The 20,308-nt window shown below is 50.8% G+C and overlaps 2 protein-coding genes across 2 annotated transcripts; one reads left to right on the top strand and one right to left on the bottom strand.

Moving 5' to 3' along the window:
- The first annotated feature begins 1,485 nt into the window (after nucleotides 1-1,485).
- On the top strand, nucleotides 1,486-5,786 carry LOC114710011 (polypyrimidine tract-binding protein 1-like). Its single transcript, XM_037199389.1, is given in 2 exon segments — nucleotides 1,486-2,873; nucleotides 2,876-5,786. Coding segments are annotated over 2 exon segments (1,818 nt in total). The 5' UTR covers nucleotides 1,486-1,597; the 3' UTR covers nucleotides 3,418-5,786.
- Nucleotides 5,787-15,096: 9,310 nt separating this feature from the next.
- On the bottom strand, nucleotides 15,097-17,034 carry LOC114710012 (polypyrimidine tract-binding protein 1-like). Its single transcript, XM_028894040.2, has one exon. The coding sequence runs from the start codon at nucleotides 16,864-16,866 to the stop codon at nucleotides 15,205-15,207; it is 1,662 nt and encodes a 553-aa protein (XP_028749873.1). The 5' UTR covers nucleotides 16,867-17,034; the 3' UTR covers nucleotides 15,097-15,204.
- Between the last annotated feature and the right edge of the window lie 3,274 nt (nucleotides 17,035-20,308).

The raw sequence follows: 20,308 nt of genomic DNA on the forward strand, positions 1-20,308 counted from the left end.
ATGTCTAAGTGTAGGCAGGTTGGGATATATTTTCCCTCTCAATGGGCATTTGGAACAGTCTAGTCTACTCTGTTTCTCTGCATGGAGTCCCGAGAGAAAGCAAAAGTAACCCAACCACTGACTGGCTCAGGTCAGTGCAGCTCATTTGATTCAGAAAAGAAAGACAGAGAGCAAATAGTTGCCTTTCACGGAATTTTAGTTTTTAAACTGGCAATAAGTTACCTAGGGTCTGTAGAGATTCCTTGAATTTAGTACAAATTTTGCATTTGCCCTAGCTACTATTTTACTGAAGTAAGGCATGAGAAGAACAGCGCACAGACATGAAAGCAAAAATCATCTGTATTTTGCAAAGGAAACACACACTTGTGAGTCTACAGAGCAAAGCCATTCATGTGCTCACCACCATGACCATTGTACTGAAAATGACTGGCGCTGTTCAAACCTGGCTGGTCATTGACTCTGAGGGTCCCCACGGTAGTATTTGGGTCATCATACATGTCTCTTTTTTAAAATATCAGGGCACAGGATTCGACTCCATCTTGTTGTTCACAAGGAGACACTCCTAGGTTTGAGACTGTATGTTTTCCTTGAGCCCCGTCGGCACTGGGTGTTTTTCAGGCAGAGTGTATCAGCAGTGAATGACTAAATAAATCCCTCCACATCTCAGCAACTCTGACATGATGGAACTGTAGCTCTCATCCAGAACTGAGGCCCCATTCACATGCTGGGAGGTGGAAAAGACCCACAAACCTCAGTTAATTGCAGGGCAAAGAGTTGTGCTTAGCAGCAGAATGAAATTCCTTCCCATTTTCAGATCCTCGATAAGACATAGGGTATTTTCTGAACCATCGGGCTCAGTTTAAAGAAACGATCCAGTTCAGTAACTCCACCATCCCCTTGGTTACTGTGACTCCTTTCCCAAATCCTTGCCTCTCCCTTCTATCAAGTCCTTGAGCTAACACATGAAGTCCACCCTGAGTGTATTGGCATCTCCTCCACTCAGCACTCTGCACAATAGCTTCTTTGACAAGAAGGCCCAGGGCCACTACTTTTCAATACATTGTAATTTAGCATCGTCGTTATCTCTTGCAATTTTCCTGACAAGCTGCAAACTACAGCTACACCATGATGCTCTCTAAACAAAATAATCCCAAACCTAAAAGGAAATGTGAATCATAATCAGTGCTTAAGCATATGATGTACATTTCAGGAACATTATGAAGAGGTTTCCAGGTACTTACTACAATCCTCTGTGCTTGGAACTCAGTATGCCAATAAATACTGAATATTATATTGCAGCAGAGACATTTTCAAGAAAAAAAAAAAGCACAGCTCCAGGTCTAAAGGGATAAGCTAACCCCTCGCCCCACAGACACACAAGATCTGAGAAACTGTATTTTGTTTCTCCACACATTCCAGGCTGCACGTATGGGGAACACACACGGGGGGGGGGGAGAGAGAGAGGAGCAGACAGACAGACAGACAGAGACAGAGACCAAGGCAAATAGAGACACACAGAGAAAGAGACACTGAGAATGCTCCAGAATAGTGAGGGGAGTGTCAGTGTTCCAGACCAGAGTGAGGGCACGTGACTCTGATGAAGCCAACTTTGTATCAAACAAGGAGGGCTGGGCTAGTCACTCCCCTCCACTCCATCTCCTGCAATCCTGCTCCTGTGCCTGAGGCTCAGCACTTGGTAGGGGGCTGTGGTCGCAGATCTCTTCTCTCTGCTCGTGTCCAGAAGCAATCTGCTGTCATGAGCAGCCACTCACCCCCTGCATGCGAAGGGAACGACAGCAAGAGGTTCAAGAGGGACAGCAGGAGCCCGGAGGACTCGTCCAGAGTGATCCACATCTACAGACTGCCAAGCGGTGTCACCGAAAGAGAGGTCCTCTCTCTGGCGCTGCCGTTCGGGAAGGTGTCCAACCTACTGTTTCTGAAGGAGAAGAACCAGGCCTTCATGGAGATGAACACAGAGGAGGCCGCCAACACCATGGTCAGCTACTACACCTGCGTGACTCCTGAGCTGCGTGGGCAGCCGGTCCACATGCAGTTGTCCTGCTACAGAGAGCTCAAGGTGAGAAGATCCCGCAGCAAGGAGGGTGCCTCTAGCCAGGAGGGCGAGCCCAGGCAGGCAGGTGCCTCCGGCCAGGTGGGTGCCCAGCCAGGCCTGCCAGCTGAGAGCTCAGACCAGGCAGGAAACGTGGGCTCGGCCGCCGCTGCCGCCGCCGTGGACACAGGGAGAGTGGTGGCCAGGCGAACCCCTGTGCTCAGGATCCTTGTGGAGAACTGCTTCTGTCTCGTGACCTTGGAAGTGCTGCACAGGCTCTTCTCCAGGTTTGGCACAGTTCTGAAAATCATCACATACAGTAAGAACAACCGGTTCCAGGTGCTGTTGCAGTATGCGGACCCGCTGAGTGCCCAGCGTGCCAAGCTGTTCTTGGATGGGCAGAACGTCTACGACGCCTGCTGCACACTGCGCATCACCTTCTCTGGGTTCACTGACCTCACAGTCAAGTACAACAACGACAAGAGCCGCGACTACACGCGCCCAGACCTGCCCTCGGGGGACAGCCAGCCCTTGCCAGCCCAGAACAGGGCCACAGCCCTCGGTGCCCTCGGTGCCCCCGTCGCCATCTCAGCTTCTTCCTGTGCAAGCACTGGATTACCTCACACCTTTGCAGTCCCTCAAGCTGCAGGCTTTGCCTTTGTTCCAGAGGTGTGCAGGGCCCCGGCGCCCCTGGCCGTGCCAGAAGTGGCTGTGGCAGCGGTGGCGGCAGCTGGAGCAGAGAGCCAAGTCATCACCTCAGGCTCCCCGGCTCTGGCGAACGCTGTCCTCCTCGTTGCCAACCTCAACCCTGAGAAAGTCACTCCCAAAGCCTCTTCATTCTGTTCGGCGCCTATGGCAATGTGCAGCGGGTGAAGATCCTGTACAAGAAGAAGGAGAACGCACTGGTGCAGATGGCCAATGGGAGCCAGGCTGAGCTGGCCTTGAGGCACCTGAACGGGCACAAGCTGCATGGCAAGTCTCTCTGCATCGTGCTGTCCAAGCACCGGAGCGTGAAGCTGCCCCGGGAGGGCAAGGAGGACCAGGACCTCACCAAGGACTATGTCAACTCGCCACTGCACCGCTTCAGGAAGCCCGGATCCAAGAACTTCCAGAACATCTTTCCGCCCACTGCCACCCTGCACCTCTCCAACCTGCCCACCTCGGTCTTGGAGGAAGACCTCAAGAAGCTCTTCTCCAGTGGCGGGGGTTCTGTCAAGGCTTTCAAGTTCTTCCCAAAGGACCGCAAGATGGCGCTGATCCGAATGGGCTCTGTGGAGGAGGCCATACAGGCTCTGGTGGAGCTGCATGGTTATGCCCTAGGCCAGAGCAACCACCTGCGAGTCTCCTTCTCCAGGATCACCATCTAGAGGACCCTGCTGGGCTCACTGCAGACACCTTCCACCACTCGAGGAAAGGACACTGGAGTGACCTTAACACTTGCTACTGTCGAGAGAGAGAGAGAGAGAGAGAGAGAGAGAGAGAGAGAGAGAGAGAGAGAGAGAGAGAGAGAGAGAGAGCGAGCTTACCTGATTTTACAAGGACTGACTGTGGCCACCTTAGGCCTCACGCAGCCAGCCCCCTTTTCTGGGAAGGAGCTCCAGACTTTGGGCCACATCAGGGCCCTGGACTCTATACCTGCCATTTGCCCGCCCTTGAGACCTGAGCTACTGTTGTGGTTTGCAGGGGAAGTGGCCTCCAGAGACTCATGCCTCTGAACTCCTGGTCACCAGCTGGGGGCACTCTTTGGAAAGGCTGTGTGCCTTTAGGAGGCAGACCTCACTGGAGGAGCTGAGTCACCTGGAAGGCCTTGAGGGTTTGGAGCCAGGCCCCACTTCCTCTGCTTGCCCTGCTCCTTCCTGACTGCACCAGTGATGCCAAGGGCCAGCCTCCTTCTCTTGTTCCTGCGCCTGTTCCTGCTGCCATTGCTTCTGCACCAAGGTGGGATGTACCCTGCCCCCTTCCTGCTTTCTGGGAGGGGGTTTGTCCTTGAACGATGAGAAAAGTAACAAGGCAGAATGAGGCCTGGGGAACATGTGCTATGCAGGGCTTCGAACTGGTCTGGGGGAGGAAGGTGGCAGAGTTGAGAACTTTGTGCTGGCAAGGGCCTACAATGCTCAGATAAGAGCTTCAGGGCCATTCTGGTAGTTTGGAAGGCCAGGAGAGCAATGCAGGCAGTGGAGGCCCAGCTTGTGACCTTTCAGAGGGGCATGAAACTCCTCTGGGAACTGGGCTGGAGGCCTATCTGTGTGAAATTCTGTTAGAAACCCTAGCTGCATTTGGCTTGTGTCCTGCGAACGTGAGTGGGGCAGATTTAAAATAACGGGGCACTTAGTTTGTAGGGAGAAGCCTGGGGACAGGATAGCATGCAGGCTCTGTGGAGGTTACCGCCCCATTCTCTCACACAGGTCTGCAGAGACAGAGCAAGGAGTGGAGCAGAAAGGTGTGAGACCTCTGCAGATGGTCAAGGAGAGCAAAGAGTTCAAAGTTACAGAGCAAGCATTAGCCCCGGGACAGACAAGCCTTGCAGTCTATACCGGCACAATTGGAAAGGTGCCAAGAGGGCAAGGCCGTGCCCTCTGCAGGCTGTGACTTATCACAGTACAAAGGTGTGGGAAAGGAGAGGCATGGACCGGGACACCGCTGAGGGTGTCTTCTGCTCAAAGAGACCACCCCGGACAGCCATTTGCTCTGACTGAAACCACTAAGGTGGACAGAGATGGCTACCACTTGGGTCTCAGGGTATGAGGTAGGACATCTCAAGCTGGTGTGGCAGCACCCTCCACCTGCTGCTGGCTTTGCAAGCAGGCAAGAATGCATGGTTGCGGGATGCTAGAGCTTTGGGTCGAGGGTCCATGAAGCCACTGAAAGTAGGCAAAGTGTGGCAGGAGCATATTCCCCACAAGGAGGCTCCCAGGTTACTGCTATAAAGCTGTGGAGGCCAAGCATAGTTTGCAGTAGAGACCCCAGGATGGAGGGGGTGCCCAGAGCACAGGCCATCCCACTGAGACAACATGTGGGTGGGCTCAGAGTGGAGCCAGACCGAGATAGGGACTACCTGGGCCCCAGCTGGGGGACCGGGCTACGCCAGGACTTTGGAAGCAAGATGGTTCCCATAGGAGCCCCCGGATAATGGACAAGAAGCTGCGGCACTTCCTCTCCAGGATTCCGTCTCGGTTTGGTCTCATCTTTCTTTGCCGTGTCCACATGTGTACTCTCTGCCATTGCGTGTTTGTTGGAAATATATATCTCTCCTGTTTTTGATTTTGCAGGGGCTAACATTGAGAGAGTTGAGTCTCAGGAGAGACTTGTACTCCTGAACACTGTCGGTTGGAACTGTTCATGATCATGGGTGTCTCTGAAGTTGGAATGGGTATAGTTTGCATTATGAAGTGGCCACGAGCCTGTGGGGGCCAGGGGCACAATGTAGTGGTAGAATGTATACACTCACGGGGTTGAATGCTCGTTTCTTGGCTGGTAGCACCATTTTGGAAGGTTGTAGAACCCCTGAGAGGTGGAACGTTGCTGGAAGATGGGAGTCAGTGGGGCCCGGGGGGTCTTGTGCTTCCATAGCCCAGGCCAACTTTCTCATGGTCTCTGTGCTTCCCAGCTGTGAGGCAGAGTGGTCAGCCTTCTCTCACACCACTGCCACCACGCCTTCCCTGCTACGGTAGACTGTATCCCCGCAGACCGCAAAGACAATAAACCTTTCTTGCTTTAAACCGCTTCTTGCCGAGTATTTGCTCACAGCACTCAGAGAGATAACTCACGTTGTCACACACCCATGTTTACCACCTCAGCGGGTTAACCACCGAGGCTGGGCTCTCCTCCGGGTGAACTTGTGCTCCTGCTTGATGGCCAGGACTTGGGGCAGGGGTTCTCAACCTGTGGGCCACGACCCCTGGGGTGGACTGACCCCGTCACAAGTGCTGCCTGAGAGCATCAGAAACCACAGATGTTTACTTTATGATGCATTGAAGTAGCAAAATCACAGTCATGATGTAGCAATGACAGTAATTTTGAGGTTGGGGGTCACCACACCGTGAGGAACTGGATTAAAGGGCCGCAGCATTAGGAAGGTTAAGAACCACTGTCTTGGGCATTGGGAAAGCCCCCAGAGTCCCAGAGTGACAGCTCACATGTTCACGTGCTGTCCTGTCAGCAATCGTTCCTCAAACTGTTTGTCGATGCCCGGGTGTAAATAAAGCAAAGAACGGTGTCAGGCTTATCACCATTCAGTTAAAGGTGAACCAGGGGTAGGGGCCCAGATGACACGGTGATGAAGACCAAACAGATGAGAGCAAATACTCCCAGCTGTGCCTCCCTGACCCAGAGTTAACAGAGCGAAAAGGTAAGTTCATGGTAATAAATGCGGTGAGCTGTCTGTCTATCTCCTATCTCAAACACGCATCCTGGCTCTCCGGGCCGCACAGGACAGCAGCCTTCAGCCGACTGCATAGTTGACGTGACAATAACAGAGTGAGCTTAATTATTTTCCTCTTTGGTTGGATCTAGGAAGTGGAGCAGACTCGAGGCTCTGGTCATCCTAGGCGGAATGAAGAGTTCATGCCCCACTTTAACAAATGGCCCCAATGGATAGAGCCTTGGGGTACCTGCTCCCTTCTTCTCCCCTGGTGCTTCCATCTCTGACACTCCAAGATGTGGCTCTCTCCTTTAGCTTTGTTAAATTAAAGCTCACTTAGCCTTCCCTGTGCTCTCTGTCCCATTCTTTGGGAGGGCAGACGCAATGCTGATTTCAGGCAACTTTCCTCGGTGGCCAAGGTGTGATTCTCCAGCTCTCCCGCCATGAGATATGGGAGCAGGGGCTCAGATAACTAATGATGCATTCACACAGGGCATGAGATCCAGGCCCACTCGGTGACAAGAGGCTCTCGCTCTTTCTCTTTGTGTCTGTGTGTCTGTCTCCCCCTCTCCCTCCCATCTCTCCCTCTCCCTGCCTCTCCTCATCCCCTCCACCTGGTTACTTTGGCCTCTCTAGGTCCTGAATGTTTTCATTTTTCTTGTCCACTCTCCCCGTGGTTCCTTTACATCAGGCCTCCACCTGCTTCCTTGCCGGCTCGTTCCCCTGGCAAGGGACTCCTCTGGTGGCACCTCCCGACAGCAAGGCTCTTGTTGGGGTTTGATGTCTTTCGCTGCCATGAAACAACATGACCAGAAGCAACTTGGGAAGGAAAGTGTTTGTCTGGCTTGCACATCCTGGGCGGTCCATCATTGAGGGAAGGCAAGGCAGGAAGTTGAGGTGGGAACTTCAAGTTCCTTGAGGTGGGAACTGAACAAAAGCTGTGGAGGAATGCTGCTTAGTGACTTGTTGCTCCTGGCTCATTTACTTTGCTCCCAACCTGGGAATACCTGCCCAGGGACGGCCCCGCTCACAGTGGGCTCGGACCTGCCACGCCAACCATTCATCTAGAAAACGCCCCCCAGACCTGCCTACAGACCAGTCTGATGGAGACATTTTCTCAGCTGAGCTTCCCTCTTCTCAACTGACTCTAGCTTGTGTCGAGTTTACAAAATAGTAACCAACAGCGCTCCGCTCTAGAAGACTCCATTTCCCGGCCTCCCCTCACTGAAAGCCATTGGAGCTTGCTGCCTGTGCCCTCTCCCTAGGCCTCTGCCATTCTGGCCCCTTCTCCCTCCACATCCCCAGGATCCTCTAACCCCATGAGCCACTCAGCCAGCACTGGGGAGAACTCCTTTGTCTGCATCCTCCTCATGCCCTGTGGCCCTCCCTACACAGGAGTTTCTCCGCTGGTGGCTAGCCTGCTCATGGACAGCCCCACGGCTGCCTCTCCCTCAGGCCCTGTCCCCTGAGAGGCTGTGTTAGACTCTCTGACCTTGCCAGCCTGGCACTCGACCTTCTTTTTTCCACCTAGCTCCCCAGTCAGCTCTGAGTGACCCTCCTCTGCTTGTCTCCCTGCCAGCATTTGGACTCACTGGACGGCTGATTTGGGGGATACAGGCTTTTCCTGTTCTTCTCTTCTCTTTGACCATGACCGTCTAGCTACTTCCACATTCTGGGTTTTTGTTTTTGTTTTTCTGAGTTGTTTTTGACTATTACATAAAGCCCTGTCTTTGCAATGTTTGATCATCAATACTTCATTTGTGATGGAAGTAATATTTGGGACTACTGTCTTACAGTGCTGCGATGCCCTTGACTTCACTTGTTGTTACATATTTGCTATTTACCTAATCCTTAAATATACTCTTTTCTTTTTATAGGCTTCACACCTGTGTTCTTTAACTTTACCTTGTCTACTTGTCCCATTAGACATCTGTGTTATTGACATGGTTAGATACAAATGTATAATGTGGTGATACAAGTTATTCTAAAATGGATAAATATCAAATTGGAAGAAATCAAATGTTTTCTTATTGCTAGAGATGAATACCTTGTAATATAAATGGGTATGTCACAGTTAACGACTCCTTTAAGTGCTAGGTTATGGAATGTTGCCCATTTCAGGGAACCATGGGACATAATTGGGAGTTTTGAAACTCAAAAACAACAAATATAGGGATGCTGACTTTCCCACTGTCTTTTCAACATGCTTCTTACCTCCCAGTATTCTGGGAGACTTTAAGCTATGAATGAATGACTCCTGCAGTTTGGTAAGGAACAAAGCACACTGAGAGGGAAGCCTCCTTATAAATGGGACACTGTACTTCTTTGGGGTGCTGCCTTCTTTTGTTGACACTTTTTTGAGGATGATGTCCTTCCGTGCAATTTGGGAAAAGGCAAGCAGGGATGCCATTGGCCTTCTTTTAGTCTCATGGGTTAGCAGGTGTACAAAGCCAAGGTATCAGGAAGGACTGGTCCCCAGGGAGACAGTGCATACTGCATTGGAGAAGATACTCTTCTTCATCAGGTAGGCAATGTATTGTGGGAGGCACCCTCCTGCAATAGGTAGTGAATTTGTAGACGATGACTCCAGGGAAGCCTCTTCCCCCATCTTCCAGAATGGTGAACCCGTCATCTATTCCCAGAGCCACCATTGTGACACATTCTTCATGATTGAAACGATTTGGGGAACCAGGGAGGTATCTCTGTGTGTAAAAGCACTTGTCACGAAGCCTACGACTTATTTGGATCCCCAGAAGCCACATGGAGAAAGGAGAGAACTAACTCCCACATGCTATCCTTTGGCTTCTGCAGGCACACCTTCATATGTGCACACAAACACACAGACACACACAAGATCATAAATGTAACACCCAGATTTGGAGTTTCAGCTTCTAAAGAAAAACATTTCATCTTTTCATATGTGACTGGGTAAATGGTCTGAAGTGTTTAGGCCTTCATAGCTTTAAAAGAAATGTAAGGGGCTGGGGAGAAGAAGTTTCAGGGGTTAACAGGTTGCTCTCCTTCAGACAACCATAGCTTTGTTTCTGGCACCCACTTCCAGCAGCTCCCAATTGCCTATAAATCCAGTTGAACAGGACATGATTAAACAGTGACTAATCTTATTAAAGAAAACAGTTTTCCGTGGCTGCTAGAACAATCATTAACATGTATTTGATTACGATTATAACTATAACGTGCTTAATATACAATGTACATGTTTTCCATGATTCAAATATATTTCCTGGATTTTCATAAAAATAAGTTGTTTCATTCTTAAGTGTTTTTGGTTTTCATTTTGTTTTGAGACAAAATATCAGTAAGTAGCTAAAGCTGACTGGGAACTCACTATATAGTCTATATAGTCAGTCTATTCTCAAATTTGTGGCAGCCCTGCAAGAGTCCATCTATCCCATAAATTTCGTGTGTGTGTGTGTGCGCGCGCGCGCGCGCGCGCGCACGTGCGTGCGCTAAGTAGGCTCACAAGGCCAAGGATCTGCCCGTCTCTGGCTCCCAGGGGCTGGAGTTACAAGCACGCACCAACATACCAGGTATTTCTAACAGGAATTTTGAGTATAAAATTCAGATCTTTCAGCTAGCAATGCAAAAACAACGTACTGTCTGAGCAGTCTCAACAGCCCTGTTGGTTTAGAGATAGTTCCAGTACTACTGAGGCCCTTTTCAGAAACTTCTTTTACATGTAAAAACCTGGAAATATTTTACCAATGTTTTTTTTCTAGCAGGTTCAGATTTACATTAAGCTATTTCATCAATGAGGGAAAAATGTAAGATTGTAATTTCCTTCTTCTGATTATACAGATCCAGCAGTACTGCCCCACCAACACAGATGATACTATAAACTATAACTTTTGTGATTATTCTCTAACAAAACTTCTTGGATAATACATCAAAATGCAGGTTTTGTTAGTTTTTCCCACTGTATATCAATTTCAGAAAAAGCATTTATTTCTAACAAAAGCTCTATGTTGGCATATTAAATCATATTAGATAACAAAGAATTTACTTTTATTTTTACATTGTATATCTCCCATATTACTGATTTTTTAGGTCTTTCATTTACATATTACAGTATTTAAAAAACAAAAACCGAGAACGTGGAAGTAGCTAGACGGTCATGGTCAAAGAGAAGAGAAGAACAGGAAAAGCCTGTATCCCCCAAATCAGCCAGTCCAGTGAGTCCAAATGCTGGCAGGGAGACAAGCAGAGGAGGGTCACTCAGAGCTGACTGGGGAGCTAGGTGGAAAAAAGAAGGTCAAGTGCCAGGCTGGCAAGGTCAGAGAGTCTAACACAGCCTCTCAAGGGACAGGGCCTGAGGGAGAGGCAGCCGTGGGGCTGTCCATGAGCAGGCTAGCCACCAGCGGAGAAACTCCTGTGTAGGGAGGGCCACAGGGCATGAGGAGGATGCAGACAAAGGAGTTCTCCCCAGTGCTGGCTGAGTGGCTCATGGGGTTAGAGGATCCTGGGGATGTGGAGGGAGAAGGGGCCAGAATGGCAGAGGCCTAGGGAGAGGGCACAGGCAGCAAGCTCCAATGGCTTTCAGTGAGGGGAGGCCGGGAAATGGAGTCTTCTAGAGCGGAGCGCTGTTGGTTCCTATTTTGTAAACTCGACACAAGCTAGAGTCAGTTGAGAAGAGGGAAGCTCAGCTGAGAAAATGTCTCCATCAGACTGGTCTGTAGGCAGGTCTGGGGGCGTTTTCTAGATGAATGGTTGGCATGGCAGGTCCGAGCCCACTGTGAGCGGGGCCGTCCCTGGGCAGGTATTCCCAGGTTGGGAGCAAAGTAAATGAGCCAGGAGCAACAAGTCACTAAGCAGCATTCCTCCACAGCTTTTGTTCAGTTCCCACCTCAAGGAACTTGAACTTCCCACCTCAACTTCCTGCCTTGCCTTCCCTCAATGATGGACCGCCCAGGATGTGCAAGCCAGACAAACCTTTTCCTTTCCAAGTTGCTTCTGGTCATGTTGTCTCATGCCAGCGAGAGACATCAAACCCCAACAAGAGCCTTGCTGTCGGGAGGTGCCACCAGAGGAGCCCCTTGCCAGGGGAACGAGCCGGCAAGGAAGCAGGTGGAGGCCTGATGTAAAGGAACCACGGGGAGAGTGGACAAGAAAAATGAAAACATTCAGGACCTGGGGAGGCCAAAGTAACCAGGTGGAGGGGATGAGGAGAGGCAGGGAGAGGGAGAGATGGGAGGGAGAGGGGGAGACAGACACACAGACAGAAAGAGAAAGAGCGAGAGCCTCTTGTCACCCAGTGGGCCTGGATCTCATGCCTTTTGTGGTTATATCATTAGTTATCTGAGCCCCTGCACCCATATCTCATGGCAGGAGAGCTGGAGAATCACACCTTGACCACCGAGGAAAGTTGCCTGAAGTCAGCATTGCGTCTGCCCTCCCAAAGAATGGGGCAGAGAGCACAGGGAAGGCTAGTGAGCTTTAATTTAACAAAGCTAAAGGAGAGAGCCACACCTTGGAGTGTCAGAGATGGAAGCACCAGGGGAGAAGAAGGGAGCAGGTACCCCAAGGCTCTATCCATTGGGGCCATTTGTTAAAGTGGGGCATGAGCTCTTCATTCCGCCTAGGATGACCGGAGCCTCGAGTCTGCTCCACTTCCTAGATCCAACCAAAGAGGAAAATAATTAAGCTCACTCTGTTATTGTCACGTCAACTATGCAGTCGGCTGAAGGCTGCTGTCCTGTGCGGCCCGGAGAGCCAGGATGCGTGTTTGAGATAGGAGATAGACAGACAGCTCACCGCATTTATTACCATGAACTTACCTTTTCGCTCTGTTAACTCTGGGTCAGGGAGGCACAGCTGGGAGTATTTGCTCTCATCTGTTTGGTCTTCATCACCGTGTCATCTGGGCCCCTACCCCTGGTTCACCTTTAACTGAACGGTGATAAGCCTGACACCGTTCTTTGCTTTATTTACACCCGGGCATCGACAAACAGTTTGAGGAACGATTGCTGACAGGACAGCACGTGAACATGTGAGCTGTCACTCTGGGACTCTGGGGCCTTTCCCAATGCCCAAGACAGTGGTTCTTAACCTTCCTAATGCTGCGGCCCTTTAATCCAGTTCCTCACGGTGTGGTGACGCCAACCACAAAATTACTCTCGTTGCTCCTTCATGACTGTGATTTTGCTACTTCAATGCATCGTAAAGTAGACACCTGTGGTTTCTCATGCTCTCAGGCAGCACCTGTGACGGGGTCAGTCCACCCCAGGGGTCGTGGCCCACAGGTTGAGAACCCCTGCCCCAAGTGCTTGCCTACCCTGGCCATCAAGCAGGAGCACAAGTTCACCCGGAGGAGAGCCCAGCCTCGGTGGTTAACCCGCTGAGGTGGTAAACATGGGTGTGTGACAACGTGAGTTATCTCTCTGAGTGCTGTGAGCAAATACTCGGCAAGAAGCGGTTTAAAGCAAGAAAGGTTTATTGTCTTTGCGGTCTGCGGGGATACAGTCTACCGTAGCAGGGAAGGCGTGGTGGCAGTGGTGTGAGAGAAGGCTGACCACTCTGCCTCACAGCTGGGAAGCACAGAGACCATGAGAAAGTTGGCCTGGGCTATGGAAGCACAAGAACCCCGGGCCCCACTGACTCCCTTCTTCCTGCAAGGTTCCACCTCTCGGGGGTTCTACAACCTTCCAAAATGGTGCCACCAGCCAAGAAATGAGCATTCAACCCCGTGAGCGTATACATTCTAACCACTACATTGTGCCCCTGGCCCCCACAGGCTCGTGGCCACTATAAGGCAAACTATACCCATTCCAACTTCAGAGACACCCATGATCATGAACAGTTCCAACCGACAGTGTTCAGGAGTACAAGTCTCTCCTGAGACTCAACTCTCTCAATGTTAGCCCCTGCAAAATCAAAAACAGGAGAGATATATATTTCCAACAAACACGCAATGGCAGAGAGTACACATGTGGACGCAGCAAAGAAAGATGAGACCAAACCGAGACGGAATCCTGAAGAGGAAGTGCTGCAGCTTCATGTCCATTATCCGGGGGCTCCTATGGGAACCATCTTGCTTCCAAAGTCCTGGCGTAGCCCGGTCCCCCAGCTGGGGCCCAGGTAGTCCCTATCTCGGTCTGGCTCCACTCTGAGCCCACCCACATGTTGTCTCAGTGGGATGGCCTGTGCTCTGGGCACCCCCTCCATCCTGGGGTCTCTATTGTAAACTAGGCTTGGCCTCTCCGGCTTTATAGCAGTAACCTGGGGGCCTCCTTGTGGAGAATATGCTCCCGCCACACTTTGCCTACTTTCAGTGGCTTCATGGACCCTCGACCCAAAGCTCTAGCATCCCGCAACCATGCATTCTTGCCTGCTTGCAAAGCCAGCAGCAGGTGGAGGGTGCTGCCACACCAGCCTGAGATGTCCTACCTCATACCCTGAGACCCAAGTGGTAGTCATCTCTGTCCACCTTGGTGGTTTCAGTCAGAGCAAATGGCTGTCCGGGGTGGTCTCTTTGAGCAGAAGACACCCTCAGCGGTGTCCCGGTCCATGCCTCTCCTTTCCCACACCTTTGTACTGTGATAAGTCACAGCCTGCAGAGGGCACGGCCTTGCCCTCTTGGCACCTTTCCCATTGTGCCGGTATAGACTGCAAGGCTTGTCTGTCCCGGGGCTAATGCTTGCTCTGTAACTTTGAACTCTTTGCTCTCCTTGACCATCTGCAGAGGTCTCACACCTTTCTGCTCCACTCCTTGCTCTGTCTCTGCAGACCTGTGTGAGAGAATGGGGCGGTAACCTCCACAGAGCCTGAATGCTATCCTGTCCCCAAGCTTCTCCCAACAAACTAAGTGCCCCGTTATTTTCAATCTGCCCCACTCACGTTCACAGGACACAAGCCAAATGCAGCTAGGGTCTCTGCCAGAATTTCACACAGATAGGCCTCCAGCCCAGTTCCCAGAGGAGTCTCATGCCCCTCTGAAAGGTCACAAGCTGGGCCTCCACTGCCTGCATTGCTCTCCTGGCCTTCCAAACTACCAGAATGGCCCTGAAGCTCTTATCTGAGCATTGTAGGCCCTTGCCAGCACAAATTTCTCAACTCTGCCACCTTCCTCCCCCAGACCAGTTCGAAGCCCTGCATAGCACATGTTCCCCAGGCCTCATTCTGCCTTGTTACTTTTCTCATCGTTCAAGGACAAACCCCCTCCCAGAAAGCAGGAAGGGGGCAGGGTACATCCCACCTTGGTGCAGAAGCAATGGCGGCAGGAACAGGCGCAGGAACAAGAGAAGGAGGCTGGCCCTTGGCATCACTGGTGCAGTCAGGAAGGAGCAGGGCAAGCAGAGGAAGTGGGGCATGGCTGGAAACCCTCAGGCCCTTCCAGGTGACTCAGCTTCTCCAGTGAGGTCTGCCTCCTAAAGGCACACAGCCTTTCCAAAGAGTGCCCCCAGCTGGTGACCAGGAGTTCAGAGGCATGAGTCTCTGGAGGCCACTTCCCCTGCAAACCACAACAGTAGCTGGGTGGGGGCAGGCAGGTCTCAAGGGCGGGAAAGTGGCAGGTATAGAGTCCAGGGCCCCTGATGTGGCCCAGAGTCTGCAGCTCCTTCCCAGAAAAGGGGGCTGGCTGCGTGAGACCTAAGGTGGCCACAGTCAGTCCTTGTAAAATCATGTAAGTTCTCTCTCTCTCTCTCTCTCTCTCTCTCTCTCTCTCTCTCTCTCTCTCTCTCTCTCTCTCTCCAGTAGCAAGTGTTAAGGTCAGTCCAGTGGCTTTTCAAGTGTCCTTTCCTCGAGCGGTGGAAGCTGTCTGCAGTGAGCCCAGCAGGGTCCTCTAGATGGTGATCCTGGAGAAGGAGACTCGCAGGTGGTTGCTCTGGCCTAGGGCATAACCATGCAGCTCCACCAGAGCCTGTATGGCCTCCTCCACCGAGCCCATTCGGATCAGCGCCATCTTGCGGTCCTTTGGGAAGAACTTGAAAGCCTTGACAGAACCCCCGCCACTGGAGAAGAGCTTCTTGAGGTCTTCCTCCAAGACCGAGGTGGGCAGGTTGGAGAGGTGCAGGGTGGCAGTGGGCGGAAAGATGTTCTGGAAGTTCTTGGATCCGGGCTTCCTGAAGCGGTGCAGTGGCGAGTTGACATAGTCCTTGGTGAGGTCCTGGTCCTCCTTGCCCTCCCGGGGCAGCTTCACGCTCCGGTGCTTGGACAGCACGATGCAGAGAGACTTGCCATGCAGCTTGTGCCCGTTCAGGTGCCTCAAGGCCAGCTCAGCCTGGCTCCCATTGGCCATCTGCACCAGCGCGTTCTCCTTCTTCTTGTACAGGATCTTCACCCGCTGCACATTGCCATAGGCGCCGAACAGAATGAAGAGGCTTTGGGGAGTGACTTTCTCAGGGTTGAGGTTGGCAACGAGGAGGACAGCGTTCGCCAGAGCCGGGGAGCCTGAGGTGATGACTTGGCTCTCTGCTCCAGCTGCTGCCACCGCTGCCACAGCCACTTCTGGCACGGCCAGGGGCGCCGGGGCCCTGCACACCTCTGGAACAAAGGCAAAGCCTGCAGCTTGAGGGACTGCAAAGGTGTGAGGTAATCCAGTGCTTGCACAGGAAGAAGCTGAGATGGCGACGGGGGCACCGAGGGCACCGAGGGCTGTGGCCCTGTTCTGGGCTGGCAAGGGCTGGCTGTCCCCCGAGGGCAGGTCTGGGCGCGTGTAGTCGCGGCTCTTGTCGTTGTTGTACTTGACTGTGAGGTCAGTGAACCCAGAGAAGGTGATGCGCAGTGTGCAGCAGGCGTCGTAGACGTTCTGCCCATCCAAGAACAGCTTGGCACGCTGGGCACTCAGCGGGTCCGCATACTGCAACAGCACCTGGAACCGGTTGTTCTTACTGTATGTGATGATTTTCAGAACTGTGCCAAACCTGGAGAAGAGCCTGTGCAGCACTTCCAAGGTCACGAGACAGAAGCAGTTCTCCACAAGGATCCTGAGCACAGGGGTTCGCCTGGCCACCACTCTCCCTGTGTCCACGGCGGCGGCAGCGGCGGCCGAGCCCACGTTTCCTGCCTGGTCTGAGCTCTCAGCTGGCAGGCCTGGCTGGGCACCCACCTGGCCGGAGGCACCTGCCTGCCTGGGCTCGCCCTCCTGGCTAGAGGCACCCTCCTTGCTGCGGGATCTTCTCACCTTGAGCTCTCTGTAGCAGGACAACTGCATGTGGACCGGCTGCCCACGCAGCTCAGGAGTCACGCAGGTGTAGTAGCTGACCATGGTGTTGGCGGCCTCCTCTGTGTTCATCTCCATGAAGGCCTGGTTCTTCTCCTTCAGAAACAGTAGGTTGGACACCTTCCCGAACGGCAGCGCCAGAGAGAGAACCTCTCTTTCGGTGACACCGCTTGGCAGTCTGTAGATGTGGATCACTCTGGACGAGTCCTCCGGGCTCCTGCTGTCCCTCTTGAACCTCTTGCTGTCGTTCCCTTCGCATGCAGGGGGTGAGTGGCTGCTCATGACAGCAGATTGCTTCTGGACACGAGCAGAGAGAAGAGATCTGTGACCACAGCCCCCTACCAAGTGCTGAGCCTAAGGCACAGGAGCAGGATTGCAGGAGATGGAGTGGAGGGGAGTGACTAGCCCAGCCCTCCTTGTTTGATACAAAGTTGGCTTCATCAGAGTCACGTGCCCTCACTCTGGTCTTGAACACTGACACTCCCCTCACTATTCTGGAGCATTCTCAGTGTCTCTTTCTCTGTGTGTCTCTATTTGCCTTGGTCTCTGTCTGTCTGTCTGTCTGTCTGCTCCTCTCTCACCCCCCCCCCCCGTGTGTGTTCCCCATATGTGCAGCCTGGAATGTGTGGAGAAACAAAATACAGTTTCTCAGATCTTGTGTGTCTGTGGGGCGAGGGGTTAGCTCATCCCTTTAGACCTGGAGCTTGCCTTTTTTTTTTCTTTCTTGAAAATGTCTCTGCTGCAATATAATATTCAGTAATTATTGGCATACAGAGTTCCAAGCACAGAGGATTGTAGTAAGTACCTGGAAACCTCTTCATAATGTTCCTGAAATGTACATCATATGCTTAAGCACTGATTATGATTCACATTTCCGTTTAGGTTTGGGATTATTTTGTTTAGAGAGCATCATGGTGTAGCTGTAGTTTGCAGCTTGTCAGGAAAATTGCAAGAGATAACGACGATGCTAAATTACAATGTATTGAAAAGTAGTGGCCCTGGGCCTTCTTGTCAAAGAAGCTATTGTGCAGAGTGCTGAGTGGAGGAGATGCCAATACACTCAGGGTGGACTTCATGTGTTAGCTCAAGGACTTGATAGAAGGGAGAGGCAAGGATTTGGGAAAGGAGTCACAGTAACCAAGGGGATGGTGGAGTTACTGAACTGGATCGTTTCTTTAAACTGAGCCCGATGGTTCAGAAAATACCCTATGTCTTATCGAGTATCTGAAAATGGGAAGGAATTTCATTCTGCTGCTAAGCACAACTCTTTGCCCTGCAATTAACTGAGGTTTGTGGGTCTTTTCCACCTCCCAGCATGTGAATGGGGGCTCAGTTCTGGATGAGAGCTACAGTTCCATCATGTCAGAGTTGCTGAGATGTGGAGGGATTTATTTAGTCATTCACTGCTGATACACTCTGCCTGAAAAACACCCAGTGCCGACGGGGCTCAAGGAAAACATACAGTCTCAAACCTAGGAGTGTCTCCTTGTGAACAACAAGATGGAGTCGAATCCTGTGCCCTGATATTTTAAAAAAGAGACATGTATGATGACCCAAATACTACCGTGGGGACCCTCAGAGTCAATGACCAGCCAGGTTTGAACAGTGCCAGTCATTTTCAGTACAATGGTCATGGTGGTGAGCACATGAATGGCTTTGCTCTGTAGACTCACAAGTGTGTGTTTCCTTTGCAAAATACAGATGATTTTTGCTTTCATGTCTGTGCGCTGTTCTTCTCATGCCTTACTTCAGTAAAATAATAGCTAGGGCAAATGCAAAATTTGTACTAAATTCAAGGAATCTCTACAGACCCCAGGTAACTTTTGCCAGTTTAAAAACTAAAATTCCGTGAAAGGCAACTATTTGCTCTCTGTCTTTCTTTTCTGAGTCAAATGAGCTGCACTGACCTGAGCCAGTCAGTGGTTGGGTTACTTTTGCTTTCTCTCGGGACTCCATGCAGAGAAACAGAGTGGACTGAACTGTTCCAAATGCCCATTGAGAGGGAAAATATATCCCAACCTGTCTACACTTAGACATGCAGGAAATCTGTCATTGAGGAGTAAATGAAAGATTTTGAAATTAAAAAAAATGTCTCAGGAAACCTGTCCTGGGAAACTCTTAAGAGACGGGAAAGAAAATAATGCAAATCAGAAAGTTGGATTTCCGTAAAGTCAGTCAAGGAACTCATTGAGAAAAATGGCATCTTTTATACTTTATATCTTTTTGTTTTCTAAATGATGAGTGAGATAACAACATATAGTGTGGTTGTAGCTTGTGAGTTAGTGAAATGGGTGTCAGGAGCATACAGGAATGCTATGCTAGGAGGGATCATCATCACTACAAATTAAGTGATGCACTGCTACTTGGATGGTGGACTTAAGGAGGTAAACATGCATATTGATTGGAAAGTGTCTATTGGTGTGAGGAGACACCGTGACTGAGACAATTCCTAAGAGAAAATATTCAATCTGGGGCTTGCTTACAGTTTCAGAGGCTTAGTCCAATATCATCATGGTTGGGATCATGGTGGCAAGCAGGTAGGTATTGTTATAGAGAAGTAGCTGAGAGCCTTTTATCCTAATCTGCATGTGGGGCATATGGTGGGGCTCCTGTTGGCTTTTGAACACCAAAGCTTCCCATTTATCACATTTTCTGAAAGCTATGATGATCTCCTCCTGAAAAATAGGATGTTCTTCCATTTGTCTTTCCACATACCAACTGAAGAGGATGGGGTCTTCTACTCCAACAAGCAATAGAAAGAGACCACCAGAGTGTGTGCATGCCCTGTTCTTCAAAGGACATTGTAAATGAGGTCCTTCTTTCCTCTGCTGTAAAACTGCTTTTGTATATTTCTCTCAGAGACCGAGAAAGACTAGCTTTCCTGAAACAGTTGTTACCAGACAAAGAGAAAGTGAAGGTCTTCCTGGAAAGCCACATGCTCCTCAGAGCTGGAGGAATCCCACCCATGGACTTTCCTTGACTTGCATGACGATGAAGTGTATAAGAGAAGGCAGACCCTTCCAGACTGAAGATTGGTAAATGGCTTCTGTAGTCCACAGAAAATGAAGAGTAGAATGAGCTTAACAGCTGAATCTTCAGATACTCTCCATGAGTAGGTGAGGTTTTCACGCTTAATGTTAAGCTGCATGTGCCCAGGACTGACCCAAAGCAACATCATAGAAAAGATTCTGGACATGACTATGACAGAAACCACCAATTAAGTCTCAGAGTACAGATTGAGAGCAGTGTGTGTGTGTGTGTGTGTGTGTGTGTGTGTGTGTGTGTGTGTGAGAGAGAGAGAGAGAGAGAGAGAGAGAGAGAGAGAGAGAGAGAGAGAGAGAGAGAGAGGAGAAGGGAGGGTTGGGAGACAGTCAAGGTCATGTAATCAACCTAGCAAGGGAGCTGATGTTCTGAAGAAAGACACTTTGCCTCTCCCCTATGGCTATCAGTCCACTGAAACAATGGACAAGGCATTAACATTTCACCAAGAATCTGTTCCCAGCATCAGGAAAGCCTGCAGCCCTGGTGCTAGCCAGAGGAGAAACTTGTCTCCCAGAAAACAAATCCACAAACCTTGTAGAACTTACTGGGCCTCCTCATATTTTGGCCAGGAATGGTTAATTAGGCGTTCCTCTTGCCCTGTAGTTATACCTTAACCTGAGGGTAGTAGCTTGAGGATGGACTTGGGGGTCACTGGACACTTTGTTGGGTGTTGTGTCCTTCT

The sequence above is a fragment of the Peromyscus leucopus genome, chromosome X, assembly GCF_004664715.2.
Source record: "Peromyscus leucopus breed LL Stock chromosome X, UCI_PerLeu_2.1, whole genome shotgun sequence".
Taxonomy (NCBI): domain Eukaryota; kingdom Metazoa; phylum Chordata; class Mammalia; order Rodentia; family Cricetidae; genus Peromyscus; species Peromyscus leucopus.

Excerpts from the sequence above, each read along its gene's own strand:
- LOC114710012 (XM_028894040.2), bottom strand. The coding sequence starts at position 16,866 with ATGAGCAGCCACTCACCCCCTGCATGCGAAGGGAACGACAGCAAGAGG.